The sequence below is a fragment of the Hemiscyllium ocellatum genome, chromosome 29, assembly GCF_020745735.1.
Source record: "Hemiscyllium ocellatum isolate sHemOce1 chromosome 29, sHemOce1.pat.X.cur, whole genome shotgun sequence".
Lineage (NCBI taxonomy): Eukaryota > Metazoa > Chordata > Chondrichthyes > Orectolobiformes > Hemiscylliidae > Hemiscyllium > Hemiscyllium ocellatum.
This window is the reverse complement of record NC_083429.1, coordinates 45,978,343-45,995,036: the sequence shown is the minus strand read 5'-3', so window position 1 is coordinate 45,995,036 and position 16,694 is coordinate 45,978,343. Positions and strand designations below refer to the sequence as shown.

General features: G+C 39.9%; 1 protein-coding gene across 1 annotated transcript in view; it reads right to left on the bottom strand.

Moving 5' to 3' along the window:
- pou2af2 (POU class 2 homeobox associating factor 2) overlaps nucleotides 1–11,187 on the bottom strand; it is a 51,058-nt gene extending 39,871 nt beyond the window's left edge. Inside the window, exon 1 of the mRNA XM_060846852.1 lies at nucleotides 11,112–11,187. Within this exon, the coding sequence (XP_060702835.1) occupies nucleotides 11,112–11,121 (10 nt within the window). The 5' untranslated portion in view covers nucleotides 11,122–11,187. The remainder of the gene's footprint in view (nucleotides 1–11,111) is intronic.
- Nucleotides 11,188–16,694: the final 5,507 nt, after the last annotated feature.

The window sequence follows — 16,694 nt, the reverse complement described above, 5'->3', positions numbered from 1 at the left end:
TTGTAATTACATCCACATCCATCTCTTCTGCTGGAAGTTCATTGAACCACCCACTGTGTAAAAAAAATCTGTCCTTCACATCTGTTTTAAAATCTCTCTCCTCTCACCTTTAAAACGTGCCTCCTAGTCTTGAAATTCCCAACATTTTGAAGTATTTCAGACTTCATTCTTTCTTAATGGGAACTATAGGAATATAGAAGCAGGTGTTGGCTGTTCAGCCTCTCGAGATTACTCCATCATTCTGGATTGTGGTTGATCAACTACCATAAGGCCACATTCTCCAGAACCATTGACATCTTTAGTGATGAGAACAAGGGGTGTTTTCTCGATCCTTTCTAACCTGCTGATTGAATTACATTTGCTGAAAATGTTTCATTTCCCCAAATCAAGTGGCATCACCAAATTTTATTGATATGCCATTTGTTACAAAAAGGAACTAACATTGTCTCATGTTCCACAAAAAAGAGTAAATTCAATAGTTTGTGCATTCTGAAGGTTAGGAGAAAGTGCGGACTGCAGATGCTGAAGATCAGAGTCAAGAGTGTAGTGCTGGAAAAGCACAGCAGGTCAGGCTGCATCCAAGGAGCAGGAGAATTGACATTTCGGGCATAAGCCCTTCATCATTCCTGACCTACTGTGCTTTTCCAGCACTACATTCTGAAGGTTAATCTTCATTCACTTATTTTTTGAAAACAGAAAATTTGCACAGTGCTCACTTTCAAGGAATTAATTTCTATCTTATTTTCACAAACAAAATTAGCTATTAACAGACTGAGCCCTAACAAGTCCAAAGTTCTGCTGTCGAGCATAATCTGTACTGTTGAGTGCATGAAACTCACCAAAAACAAAGTTTGCATTTATATAATGTCATTTGCATCCTCAGCATATTACAAAGCGCTTCATAACTATTGATTTTTTTAATAAAGTGAAGTCACTTTGTTATCTCTCCAAGCAGGATCCCACAGAGTGAAAGCATAAATGACTAGCTAAACTGTTGTGGGTGAAGGAAAACTCAGCAAGTGTGACAGCATCTATATAGAGAAAGCAGAGTTAATGTTTGAGTCCAGCGACCATTCTTCAGAACTGGATAATACAGTAGACTAGATTGAATGAAGTGCTGGTAAATTGCTGTATCACCTGTAAGGTATATCTGGAGCTTTAGATTGGGAAGAAGCAAACAGACAGGTGTACATCTTCTGCAGTTGCATGGGAAAATGCCGTAGAGGTGTTGGGAGTGAAGAACAAGTGAAACAGGGTGTCAGAGGAAATGGTCACTGTGGAAGGCTGACAAGGAAGGGGAGGGGAATATATGTCTAGCAATGGCAGAAATGACGGCTAATGATCCTTTGGATGTAGATGCTACTGGAGAGTAGGAAGTGAGGACCAGAGGATCCTATTGTTGGTTGTGGGAAGGAAAAGAAAGGGTTAAGGCTGAAGTAAGGGAGATAGGTCACACACAATTGACGGCCCTGTCACCCATTGTACTGGCAATCCTCAGTTGAGGAAGAAGGTGGATATTTCTGAAGCTCTCTAGTAGAAACTGGTGTCATCAGAATAGATGTGATGGAGAAACTGATACTTTACAGGATGCAAGATGTGAGGATGTATACTCAAAAACTGTGGGAGACAGTGGGTTTGTAGTGGATCTAGTTGGTTCCATTATCCCCAGAAATGGAAACAGAGATGTGAAGGAAGTGAAGGGTGGAATCAGAGATGGATCAGGTGAGAGTTCTGAAGAAGGATCTTTGGACCTGAAACATTAACTCTGTTTTCTGTCCACCGATGCTGCCAGACCTGAAACGTTAGGAGCTGGTTAGCTCAGTTGACTGATTGCTGCTTTATAATGTACAGTGATGCCAACAGCATTTGTTCAATTGTTGTTGTGGTCAACATGAAAGCCCCACTTTCTTGAGCACACCTCTCATCTGAGACATGGTAACCCTGAGGTTAAACTAACACCAGTTGACTCTCTATTGGGAGATCGTGACTTTTATTGAATGTCAAATCAGATATAGAAAGTGAAATAAAGAGAATGAATGATGGCTGGATTAAAAGGGTGGAAAGAAGGTATAGGGAAAATAAAAAGAAAATCAAGGTCTGAAAATTTGACATTTTTTACTTCTTCAAAAACAATTCATCACCTCAAGTATTGAGAATTAAAAATGTTATTTGGCCAAGAGAAGTGAATTAACAATCATTAATATTTGCCACATCATTTAAAGGATGTCATATCATTGCATACATAACCGCATTCTGTCACAAGTTTAATCAGCAATTAATTGCAAATATAGCAACTTAATGAAACTCACCGGTCAGTTGATGATGAGGTGCCATTTTCATAAAGCTAAAGGCAGAGCAGCATAAATTAGCCAGCACCTTGTAGACACTCACAACGTTTGAGATAGCTCTTCCTCACTACAAGTTGTTAGCTGATTTTAAAATTAATACATGTGTGTTTCAATCACATGCTGTTATTTATTCACCAAATTCTGATCCAAAATTGCCACCATTGAGCCAAGATGATGAACACTAAAACCCCATTAACTTTGCAAAGTAACAGCTCAGAATGAAAATCCTGTCATTGCATTACAAGAAGTTTCAAAACGGCCTGAATTTCTGGAATTTTTAATTGAATCATAAGACCGAAGAAACCCTGTTGTGACTTTTTAAGAGGATGAGACTACTTTACACTCAATATGAATGCCTAAATGGTCTGACATTTCTTCTAATATCACAATCTTTGCTATAATAAATCATAGTCAGCTGGACTGAATCCTGCAATTTACTGGGACCTCTGCATCACTGAGTACATAAAGTTGCTAAAATTGTCACAATGCATGATATATCAGCAATTTAATGAAATGAAAAACACTTTCATATCAGTTATTTGCACATGTTGATCACTTTTGCATCTCTCTGTCTCCTTCCAAGTCCACATTGAAGTCATCGACAGTAAGATTCTTCAATAGCCAAAAATCAACACCTGATTTTCTAACCATATAAAATATTGGCCTGCATTGTCCGTTTCTAATCAGGAATTCCACTATTGTCCAGGATTCTCAGTGAAATTACAGTCAATAAATTCTGAAAATTTCCTTTTGCTTTCCAATCTTCACATGAGTGTTACCTTGTTAGCCGATGTTAACATATAACTGCAATTGAAAATTATTCATTGTACATGTTTTCTGGCACTTCTGGGAATTGTAATCAGGTGAAACGCCACCCTTTCTTGAATAAGAATCTATCAATATAACAAGTTCTCTAGGAGCCTCCTCAGTACCTAGCCTTTGATGTGAACTGAAACATTGAGTGTCAAAGGTACAGTGAGTGAAAGCCTGCCTGATCTTTGCCAAGTGTAAAATATGAAAGATGCTTGCCATTTCTACCTTCAACACCAATGAAAATAATGGCCTGCGTCAAAGAATCTTAAAACAGAGAAGGAGGTCAAAGAGTCCATCTTGCTTATGTGAGCTCTTTCAAACGGTCATCCATTAATACCCTTATTGGATCTTATTGATCTTTCCTCACATACAATATTTTATCTTCAATTATTTATCCAACTTCCTACTGCAAGTCCCAATCAAATCTACTCTCACCATCTATTGTCCATCAGCTGTGCAGAACCAAAGATAGACCCTGGAGCCATCTGCGTCAACTTGGCTCAAGGCCTTACTAAGCTGTGAATTACATGTAGACTAATATGGCACAAAAATTGCCCAACTCATTGGATTTCTATTGTCCATAAGAAAAACATGAAAACATCTCTCCTAAATTTTGAAGAAAATACGAAAGAGGATATCTTTTTCAAAGAAAATCAAAAGACATTTTTATTCCTTTCTTAGATCACGGGTAGGCTTCCAATATCATATTTATTGCCTGCTCACAATTGTCTGGGGATATGAAGAATCAGCTATATTGTAGTAAACTGATGTCATGTTCAGACCCATTCCAGATAAACATGGAGTTTTCTGTGAAAGACATTGGTGAACCAGTTCAGGTTTTCAAAGAATCATGGAATAACACAGGGGTGGCATGGTGGTTAGCACTTCTGCCTCACAGTGCCAGGGACCCGGGTTCGATTCCACCTCAGACGACTGTCTATATGGAGTTTGCACATTCTCCCCGTGTCTGCGTGGGTTTCCTTTGGGTACTCTGGTTTCCTCCCCCAGTCACAAAGATGTGCAGATCAGGTGAATTGGCCATGCTAAATTGCCCATAGTGTTAGGTGCATTAGTCAGAGGGAAATGAGTCTGGGTGGGTTACTCTTTGGAGGGTCGGTGTGGACTTGTTGGGCTGAATGGCCTGCTTCCACATCTAATCTAAACACAGTTGTTTGATCAGCAATGGTATTTGAGGTGGAACTGGTTGAGAGCATCAAGTTCCTGGGAGTGACAATCACCGATAATCTGCCCTGGTCCATCCACATTAACGCTACCATCAAGGAAGCACAACAACACCCTACCTCATCAGGGGACTAAGGAAATTCAGCATGTCCATAAAGACTCTTGCGAATTTTTATAGACTCACCACCGAAAACATCTTATCTGGATGCATCACAGCGTGGAATGGCAACTGCTTTTCTCAAGACTGCAAGAAACTACAGACAGTTATGAACACAGCCCACATGATGACATAACCAACCTGCCATTCATTGACCACATCTATACTTCCAGCTGCATTGGGAAAGCAATATAATCAAAGACCCCTTTCACCCTGGTTATACTCTCTTCCACCCTCTTCCATTTGAATACACGTATGAACAGATTCAAGAATAGATTCTTTATATTTGGAATGGACCTTTTAAATGTTAATGTTGACCTCTTTCTGCACCTTCTCATCAGCTGTAACAATGTATCCTGCACTCTGTTCTGCTACCCTGACACACTTCTGTAGTATGATCTGCCTGTAAAGCATGTAAGACTCTGCCGACCAATCAAAATTCTTCTTTCAGTATTAATGTTAATTTCACTTAAATTTGGTACTTCCTGCAAAATGTTCTGATGAGTACAAGACAAAAAACTTTCTGCAGCAATAATTATAGAATAGTCCCAGCATAGGGCAACACAACGGCTCATTGGTTCGCACTGCTGCCTCACAGCACCAGGGTCCCAGGTTCAATTCCAGCCTTGGGCAGCTATCTGTGTGGAGTTTGTACCTTCTCCCCGTGTCTGCGTGGGTTTGCTCTGGTTTCTTCCCACAATTCAAAGATGTGCAAGTCAGGTGAATTGGCCGTGCTAAATTGCCCATAGTTATCTGCATTAATCAAAGGGGAAATGGGTGTGGGTGGGTTACTCTTTGGAGGGTCGGTGTGGACTGGTTGGGCCGAAGGGCCTGTTTCCACACTGTAGGGAATCTAATCTAGTAAATGTATTTTGGTCCATTACATTCATACCAGATCTGCAAATTTTCTACTTACCTTTCCCCATGACCCTACAAATCTTTCCTATTCAGATAATTTTCTAATTGTGTTTTGAAAACTACAATTGAATTAATCTCTGTCACACTCAGTCATTTTGGACCCTATCTGCTCCCAGGCCAAAAATGGTTTCCTTGCTCCTTAGTTACGGCCAGTACCATGTGTACGATCAGGTTACCGTTTTCAACAACAAAGCACCACATTTTATAAATTAATGTAAATAAGGGAATTCAGTCATTTTGGGAGGAATTATTCCAAAATGAAAATCTAATGCAAAAGTCAATTTTTCTGTCAGAAATTCTCCTTTCATGCATTTACAACCTGATGATACAGGATGTTTCTGTAATATTAATCAGTTTAATCCAAATTTGGAGTCAAAATGCTTGTTTTTAAACACGCAAAGATCCTTCATTTGCTTTGGAAAGGATAAAGCATTGAATGTTCGATTTGAATGAGTTTGCAATTACCATAACAATTACTTCTTTGGATTGTTTCAAATACCAATGACATAACAATCAAAGCTACTGGCCAAGTGCTGGAAAGTGGGATTAGTGCAGATAGGCCAGCACTGATTCGATGGGCTGAAGAGCATCTTCTGTGCTGTATGAGTCTATGACATTGGCTGTGACCATCATGAGCTTTAACACGTATGGTGTGATATCCTGGATGCAATTGTGTGTGCACAGATGGTTCCTGGTAGCCATATTTAATAGTGGTGCCCTATCTCCTGCAGTAGGAACACACATTGCGATCACCTCAGGTGAGTGCCCTTTAGTTCTTGACCCTTCTGATACATGGAGCAGATTCTCTCCTCTTACATTGTCTTGATACCTCATGATTATGATAATCCATTAATTTAGAGTCTTACAGCCATCATGTTGTACGGCACAGAAACAGATCCTTCAGTCCAACTTGTCCATGCCGACCAGATATCCAGGTAAAAAATGAGGTCTGCAGATGCTGGAGATCACAGTTGAACATGTGTTGCTGGTTAAAGCACAGCAGGTCAGGCAGCATCCAAGGAATAGGAAATTCGACGTTTCGGGCATAAGCCCTTCATCAGCCCATTCATTCCTGATGAAGGGCTTATGCCCGAAACGTCGAATTTCCTATTCCTTGGATGCTGCCTGACCTGCTGTGCTTTAACCAGCAACACATGTTCGACCAGATATCCAGTCCCATTTGCCAGCATTTGGTCGATATCCCTCTAAATCCTTCCTATTCATGTACCCATCCAGATGCTTTTTAAATGTTGTAATTGTACCAGCCTCCATTACTTCCTCTGGAACCTCATTCCCTACATGCACCACCCTTTGTGTGAAAAGATTGCCCTTTAGGTCCCTCTTAAATCTTTCCTCTTTCTCCTATGCTCTATAGTTTCCCTACCTTGGGAAAAAGACCCTCGCAATTCACCCTATCCATGATTTTGCAAATCTCTATGAGGTCTCCCCTCAATCTCCTACACTCCATGGAAAATAACCCCAGCCTATTCAGCCTCTGTCTCCAGCTCAACCTTTCCAATTCTGACAACGTCCTTGTACATCTTTTCTGCACTCTCTTAAGTTTGACAGTATTGTTCCTGTAGCAGGGAGACCAGAACTGAACGCTGTATTCCAAAAGTCACCTGACCCAAGTCCTGTAAAAACATTGACTCTGCTTTCTTTCCACAAATGCTGACAGACTTGCTGTGTTTCTCCAGTAATTTCTCATTTTGTGCCAGATCTCCAGCGTCTGCAGTTCTTTGATTTATTTGTGTCTGGGATCTGACTTGTCCAGTAATTATGTCGAGGAGAAAGTGAGGACTGTAGATGCTGGAGAGTCAGAGTCAAAAAGTGTGTTGCTGGAAAAGCACAGCAGGTCAGGCAGCATCCGAGGAGCAGGAGAATCTACATTTAGGCATAAGCCCTTCATCAGGAATATGGAGGGGGAAGGGGGCTGAGAGATAAATGGGGTGGGGGCGTGAATGGTTGGGGTGGGGGGAAAGGTAGGTGGAATGGTGACGCAGGTGGGAGATGATTGTGATAGGTCAGTGAGGAGGGTGGTGCAGATAGGTGAGAAGAAAGATGGACAGGTAGGACAGGTCGAGAGGGCAGTCCAGTTGGAGGGTTGGATCTGTGATAAAGCAGGGGAGGGGGAGATTTGGAAACTGGTGAAGTCAATGTTAATGCCTGTGGTCATAAGATCCGCAGACAGAAGATGAGGCATTCTTCTTCTGGTTGATGAGTGACTTTGATTATATCAGCTGGGATCAGAACTTTAGATGAAGATTTTAATGACTGAGAGACCATAAAATCCCTCAAAAACTTTATTGATTTCAACACTCTTTTGTTATAAAACTACAAGTCATTAACATTTCTATTTTCTGTTATTTGAACTTATTTTAAAATTCTGTCCAAGAATAATAGAGATTTGAGAGAAAATTTGTGGGTCCATGGTTTGTTCAACTCTTCTAATTCTATTTCTCCTGCCAAGCTGAGTCCCGTAATATTTAGCTCTTAAAATCAGTCGCTAGATGTCTCTAATCTTTTCCAAATTCAAATCCTTTTTTTAAATGTAAAAATTACTCCTGAATTTGTGCTTCCAGAGTTGTCACTGTTAAATAGGTGTCGGAATGGGTGTTGCAAAGTCATTTGACCAGAGCATCTGGTCGCCTTTCTGATACTTTTGTTGAAAGTGAGGACTGCAGTTGCTGGAGATTAGAGTCAAGATTAGAGTGGTGCTGGAAAAGCACAGCAGGTCAGGCAGCATCTGAGGAGCAGGAAAATCGACGTTTCGGGCAGGAGCCCTTCATCAAGAATTCCTTTCTGATAGTTTTTGTCTGTACAAACTCAATGCAACTTTTACACAGTGTTTAATTCTGTGCTTCAATGAGCACAGCAAATTGATTTTAATACACATTTCTGCAACTCTTTTATTTCATTGTACTCGGATTTCTTAGGGACTAAGACAGAGTCAATCTGCTCACTGACTGATATAAAGAATAATACAGTTGAAAATGTGTTGCTGGTTAAAGCACAGCAGGTTAGGCAGCATCCAAGGAATAGGAAATTCGACGTTTCGGGCATAAGCCCTTCATCAGGAATAATACTTTGAGCATAAGGAACATGAGAGGGGCGATTGCAATTATTTTTATAGGAGCGTACTCGTTTCTTTGTGTCTATGATTAACTTCTTTTTAACCAGTGAAGGTATTTACCTTCAGTGTTGCATCATCACCTGTCACTTCTTTAAAAATAAATAAGAACCGAAAAGCAAGATTTTTTTTGTCCGGTAGATTATGTAAAGGAATTCTGAGACCAGGTCTTTGCAACATAATCTCCTGTTGAGATAATTTAACGGTGCACATATCTGAATTGCAGAGTCACTTGTGCCACAGGGAAGATTCACTTGTGCCACGGGAGCGAACTACTCGCTACCCTTTTCGTAACAACATTGTAGAACGCCTCGGTATGAGTTGAAACTGTGCACTCGCGTCTTAGATTGTTTGAAAATTTAGTGGGTCTGATCTGGAGGGTTTTTTTTCAGGTGCAGGTAGAGAAATTAATTATTTTTTTTAAAAAAACAAGATGAATTCTTAGCTTGACAAGGACTGAGAATGGGTCCATTGCAGAAGCTGAGTCGGGAAATAAAAAAAAACACCTTTATCCGTGTTATTGTTTATTTAGCATTTTTACAAATTTACAAGACTAGCAATACATGAGGATAGAAGGCGGGTTCATTTTTTACAATCAGAATGAAAACAGGGTAAATAATATGCACTAGATAAGGAATGACCTTGCAGACAGGGATGAAACTGGGCAGGGGACGATATTTAAGAATTAAGTTATATTTAAAGAATTCTACAACACAGTGAGCATTTCCTACTGAATGGTTACAAAATATTGAATTGGATACAGGGCATTCACACATCCAAAAAAAAACCAAACTTTAATAAATGGTTAATAATTCTTCATGGCATTTAACTATGAATGTAAGATCCCCAGCAAAAATCTTCTCTTTACTAAACGTTGCTAACTTTTTTTGCTGTTGTGCTTTAAACGAGAATCTCCCATTTAAAAAAATAAGGACTGTAAAAGTGGACGCGTGGAAGTCGGTGCTAAAAATGGAACGATTAGATGATTTGAATAAATCCAGGGCATATTGAGAGCAATTCTGTGAGTGGTTCTCATTAAGGGTCACTGAACACAAAATTTAACTCTGTTCTTCCTCCACAGATGTTGCCAGACCTGCTGAGTTTCTTCAGCAATTTCTATTTTTGTTTATTTCCAATCTCCAGCATCCACAGTTCATTGTTTTCCTTATTTGAGAATATTTTAAAACTGTCCAGATTCCATATCATAACATTCCTTCCAGCTTTCCAACAAGTTTTAAAAACCAGAAGAACAGTGCATGCTATGAATCAGAAACAAAACATAAAGTTGCTGGAAATGCTCAACACCTCAACTGAGTTCTGAGGTAGGGTCACTCGACCTGAAATGTTAACTCTGATGTCTCTCCACAGATGTTGCCAGGCCTGCTGAAATTTTCTCACAATTTTTGTTTTAGCTTCTGACAAGTTTAATCAGTTTATTTCCACATTACTTAAGTACAGTCTGTATATTGCAACTATAATCATGCAGGACCATCCACCAGTTCAACATGTCATGGAACACAAATCCCATGCCAGACACACATGGTTTCTTCTTTTCTCTTCATAACAGTTACTGGAAATTGTACTTATACGAATAATTATTAATGTATCAACTATGCCTCTGACTTAATTGTCTTCATCAATAAAACAACATTTTTTTGTGGTAGCATTATTTTAAATGTATACCAGTGGGTTTTAATGGAGATAATCAGACTGCTGTAGTTAAATTACAAAACTAAATTACTTTCCCTATGTAATTTCTTCTTGTCATTGAAATTTATTACATATTAATATACTTTCAATTATTCTCTATGAAATGCTATTTTATGGTTGTTTACAGTATTTTCCTTGCCAATTTTCTGCTCCGTCACCATTCCCACTACTGTTAACTCCTTACTGGACAAGGTTCTAAGAAGAGCTGAAAATGTGTTGCTGGTTAAAGCACAGCAGGTCAGGCAGCATCCAAGGAATAGGAAATTCGACGTTTCGGGCATATGCCCTTCATCAGGCTTATGCCCGAAACGTCGAATTTCCTATTCCTTGGATGCTGCCTGACCTGCTGTGCTTTAACCAGCAACACATTTTCAGCTGTAATCTCCAGCATCTGCAGACCTCATTTTTTACCCGAAGGTTCTAAGAATGTTAGGTGCCTGTCAGCATCATTTTGGAGCATCATTTTAACAGCTTAAGCAGTCAATTCAGCTGTTGAGAGCAACTCATTGTCACTCCAGGGTCCACAGTCCCTGCATGTCCACTAGGAAGCTTTTGTCAGTTTAGAGTCAGAATTTAATGATTTACTCATGACCATTTTGTCTTAGTTCCAAATTAGTGGAAGAAAAGCATCTCAATACGTCAAACTATGAGTGAAATCCAAAAGGGAAACTTTTCTTTTAAAACTTATCGATTATTAAAATTGAATAAATTCTAAAATTAAACACTAGAAATTTAAAAATAGCCACTCCCATTGTTGTCATGTCAAGCAGGGATTGGATCACAAAACTTTTTTGCAGACCTTACTAACCATATTCAATAAATGAAAGAATATTTGGTAAGGAGTAATACTTACTAGTTTCCATGTTGCAGCAGAATTGATGGAATTAGTTCAAAAGCTCTTCTGGGCTTTTTTTAATATTTTCAAAAATAAGCAACTTTGATTAGCAAGATTTACAGCAAACACATTAGAACATTGTACCACTGCAGAATGTGTTGTGAATCTGCTGAAACCTATTCTCGGATACATCGATACAATACAGCGAATAGTTTGACCTTCTGCAATTTGTTTAAATGCAAATAGTCTTGCCAGCAGTTGATTTTCTGGAATTTGCATTAACATTATAGCTGGTTGGATGGTAGTCAAACGTACAATTAGTGCCTTGGTGTCTGTTTCAAAAAACTAATATGTACCTGTATTTAAGAAATATATGTTTCCCTCTACTAGGTTATAATATACTTCATTTTTAACAGGCCGGAAGTGAAGTCGATGTCCAGAGAGCAGAAAGACCCCAGGTATGATCTCTGCACTATGCTAGTGTAGCTAATCTCAGTCACAGCAACAACACTAAACTGATCGGAGAGTTCCAGATGGGTAATGCAAATATTTTTTCAAGGCATCAATCTGCTGAGCCTAAGATGTTTCTTCCCCTTTATTCTTCATTAATAGAATATCAAAATTCTGTGAAAATAACCACTGATTCACAGCAAGAAGCTATACAAAAAGATGGAGGCTGGAGCCCTGAAGCCCAATAATGAAGCTTTCTCAAAAAAGTCTGTGTAAACCAAAGTAAAGTTTTGCAAATATTAATTGCCATATCCACCACATTATACCAAAAGCCAAGCATTGTGTTTAAGAGTTAAAATTAAAGTGATATTAAGAGAGCTCAGCAAGTTATGTTCATGGTATTCTTAAATTCACTTTGGCGGCCAACCTAAAATTCTTGCAATGTTTGAGGATGGAAAACATACTTTCTTGCAATTTGCAATGTTGTAAATAGGAAGGCAAACAGCATATGTTAGAAAGTTACTAAAAGGTTATTTCATTCCTTGTTTTCATAAGATCACATGGATGAAAAAAAGGACCCATTCAACCAATCCAGCATATTTCGTCATAGAATCCAAACAAGGGTTTAATCCGAATAATAATGTTTACTGTTTCAAACCTTGAAATCTTTGTTCTTTGCATATGCCAATATTTTGTTTCTTGTATCACCCATGTCAGTATTTGTTCAGTCACAAGAGCAAAATGCTCAAAGTGAAGTTCAAACAAAAAAATGATGGATACGTAGAATCTCAGGTGGGAAGGTGAGCAGAACAAAAGGAGATCAACAATCTTCCAATAAAATACACAAAAGTTTTTAATTATTTTTTATAGCCAAAAAAGCAAATTCAGATTCATCTGAAACATTTTAAAAATTTTATATGCACTAGATATCTAAGCTCAGGTATTGAGATGGCCAGAGAGTCACTGGAACAGCGTAGACTGGAGTTGCATATTGGGTCTGTGGAATAGACCCAATATTCCACAGCAGACTTTTTGGGAATTGTCTCAGAAATTGAATATTCCAATAGATAATTCCTTGTATCTGGACCCTTCTGAAGGAATCCATTAAATCAGGGAAGTTAGAGGGTTCTGACTCAGTTACACTAATAGTTGTCCAGGAAAATTTAGAGAATTGAAAACATACTTGCACACCTAGGTAACTACCACTCACCATTCAACCAACATCCCCAACCCAAATACCTCCCCTCTGATCCCTTTCAACCACCACGCTCTTGCCAATCAGTCTCCACGCCAAAAACCCCAACCCCCAAACCCATCCAAAATGTTTCAATTTGTACCCCAAACCATAGGACCCAACACTGCCCTATCCCACCAGGCACAGCTTTCTTCAGGTCTGACCCCGAGGACTTGACAAACATTGACCACATATCAGCCACACCCCACCCCAATCCCCCCACCCTCAGTGGATGTTGCTCCCTGCCCCCAAATCCACCACAACACCTGTCATCTCAATCTCAAACCTATTCGAAGCATTCCAACACTTACCTGGAACCTACCTATGCTGCACCTTACTCCCTTAAACAACTGCTACCCTAACCCACACTTGCCTTACATGCTTTCCACTCCACAAAGGTTTTGGAAGTGGATGGTGGATGCCACTTGATATTTAAACCACAGAACACAGCAGAGTAAATGCCGCCAAAGGAGTTGGTGTGGTGGGGGAGGAGGTAGAGATTTTGATGCCAATTCTCTCTGCAGCTGGATTTACAGATTCCTGGAAACATTCCTAACAGGAGCACCCTATCCAGGAATCTCCAATGCAGAAATCATCTAAAGGTAAGTGGGCACATTTTTAACATCTGACCAGGGAAGGAAATAAGGTTTAAAATACTCTGATTGCAGGTTTTCATCATAAATTGTGACCCTTTTTCCAAGAGATGACTGTACAGTAGTCTTCACATTCAGAATGTGTTGCTAAGAAGTGTGTGTGGGATAAGAGGAAGAAATAAAAGCAGAGTACAAAAATTCATTTGACATTCATTAAAGTGTAGGTGTAATCTTGCAAATAAAAAAAAAAGATGGTCTATCAAGCAAGAGAAACAGGGTGAAGCAATTTAGTGTGCATTTGAAACAATGGACTTGGGTGCAATCACAGTGAGAGGGTTACACTGGAAGAACCAAAATAGATCCATTAGTGAAATGACCGATCACTTTGCAGACTAATATGTAATAAGGATGCTAGTTCTTTTACAAGTGACAGATAAAACAATTGGAAGTATTTTTTTCAAGATAGTTTTTCCCAATCAATTACATATACCAAGAATTCATGTTCTCTGCTTTTCTGATGGCCATCTGGTAAATATGAATAGGTTGAAGGGTGGATGGTGGTATAGTTGTAATGAAACTAAGCAAGTACTTAACCATTCCCAGTACTTAGCTGTAGAATACTGCAATTGTTTTTTTTAAAGAACCTGGTGACATTGATACTGGTCAGTGAGTAACGCTTCAGAGTCATTACTGTTAAATTTTCATATATGGAGTGTGCAGTATGCCCATAAGCAGTAAACCGTAAGTCTTAACTGTAAAAACTGTCACTGTAAACATAAGTGGGAGAGATGTAGTGATCGTACCAGGAATTTGCTGATAAGACATGTGCTTACACTGGTTACTTTGCTTATGTCACTTGAAATGTATTACCTCCAAACAGTGAGGTTAGGCAGCGTAAGGAACGGTCTAGCTATTAATGTTGGAACTGCACAGACCAATCTGAACAAGTTGGCAATAAATTTTGTCAACATGAGAGAGAATGTACAATTAAAATCCCATTTTTATGACTTATAAGGAAGGTGGTCCAGGCTGTATATAAAAGTACACCACAGAACTTCATGTGTGTTGTATTCTATGCATTTTAGTTATTGCATATTTTGTGTCTATTCAACATTTCCCCTGAAGTCCAATTTGCAATAAAAAGTTCTCTTTAAAGTAACCGATCTGTTAAATCAGAGACTCAGGAAACAGCTCTTCGGCCCAACAAGTCCACACTGACTCTCTGAAGAGTAATCCGCCCAGACCCATTCCCTTAAATTTCCCCCTGACTAATACACATCCCTGAACACTATGAGCAATTCAGCATGGCTAATTCACCTAATGTGCACATCTTTTGATTGTGGGAGGAAACCGGAGCACCCGGAGGAAACCCACGTAGAGAATGTGCAAACTCCACAGAGCCTGTCACCTGAGGTTGGAATCAAACCCAGGTCCCTGGCACTGTGAGGCAGCAATGCTAACCACTGAGCCACTGTGCTGCCGTGCTGTCCATCAACTTGAGTTTTGGAACCTCGCTGTGCACATTACATTCCTCATTGTTACTGGGAATGCACTTTGAAGAGTATTTTATTCAGTGTAACCATCTTGGGGACATTTGAGCTGATATTTGTCCTACATAAATACAAACAGTTAATCTGCATAGTTTTGTAAATCATATCAATGGCATGCAGTTTCTATCAGTGAGAGATTTTCAACAAAAGTATGGATTATGGAATTATCATTTAATTTCTTCTCTATGCATAGATGGACATAATTAAACTAGGAAATATTGCTGACTTCTCAACCTGTTCCACCTCTCTCTGAACATTCTTGGGTGGAAAAAATCAAATTTTCCCTATTTTCACTTCAGAAAATTCATGTTGCCTTGATATTTCAATCCATTATCACACAAAACAAAATCATACAAACTTATCAGTTTCTTCAGCATTTACATTTTCCTGTGCTTCAATTCATTAATGTTAGGCTTATTTCTGTGCATCAATTGCATTGTTCTCAAGGGAATACAGATTCCTTTACGAGAGATTTCCACCTGCTATGGTCACCATCTGCTAGAAATCTAACTCATTCTCTCTCTGCTTGAACTATATCAGAAACAAATTAAGTAATCTCAGGCTGATGGTTTTTCCATCCATCCATCGTATGGACCGCACAGCGTCCTCAGGTAAGACAAAGGGTGGAGGGGTTTGCTTTTTAATCAACAACTTTTGGTGCAAGGACATTGCAACGCTGGGAACCATTGCTCTCGAAAACCTTGAACCCCTCACCATCAAATGCCACCCCTTTTATCTACCACAGAAATTTCCCGTTGCTATACTAACTGCAGTGTACATGCCGCCACAAGCAAAGGTTGAGGAAGCTCTGGTTGTGCTGTACTCCACCACTAACACCCTGGAGATGGAACATCCCAAGGCCCTGTTTGTTGTGACTGGTGACTTCAATCAAGCCAATCTAAGGAAGGTGTTGCCCAAATACCACCAGAAGGTTACCTGCCCAACCAGGGGCCTGAACATTTTAGACGACTGCTACACCACTGTGAAAGATGCCTACCACTCCATCCCCAGCCCTCATTTCGGGAAGTCCGACCACAATGCCGTGTTTCTTCTCCCGGCTTACAGGCAAAAGCTCAAGCAGGAGACCCCCCCCTCGCGGATACAGGTCCAGGAGAAGGAGGCAGAGGATCAACTCCGGTGCTGTCTGGAATCGGCTGATTGGGCCGTGTTCAAACAGGCCGCAGGTACCTTAGACAGGTACGCCACCACCGTCACAGACTTTATCAGCAAGTGTGTGGAGGACTGTATACCGAGGGAGTCAATCCAGGTGTTCCCCAACAGGAAACCCTGGATAAATCAGGACATACAGAACCTGCTAAAAACAAGGAGTGAGGCTTTCAGATCAGGAGACCCACTCAAATATAAGGAATCCAAGTATGACCTTCGCAGAGCCATTAAGACAACCAAAGACCAATACCGATCCAAATCAGAGACTCAGACAGACACCTGGCAACAATGGCAAGGATTGAATGACATTACAGGTTCTAAAAAGAGACAGTACAAGATAGCAGACGATGACGTATTCCTCCCGGGTCGTCTCAACACTCTCTATACTTGCTTTGAGCAGAATTTTGTGGACAAGTTCTGATGAATCTATCCAACAGTCATTGCATCAGAGGTCAGATCAGTTTTCCTTCATGTGAATGCAAGAAAAGCAATGGGACCAGATGGAATATCAGGCCATGTACTCAGAGCATGTGCAGATCAACTGGCAGAGGTCTTCTCGGACATTTTCAACCTCTCCCTGCAGTAGGTCACTGTCCCAGCCTGTTTC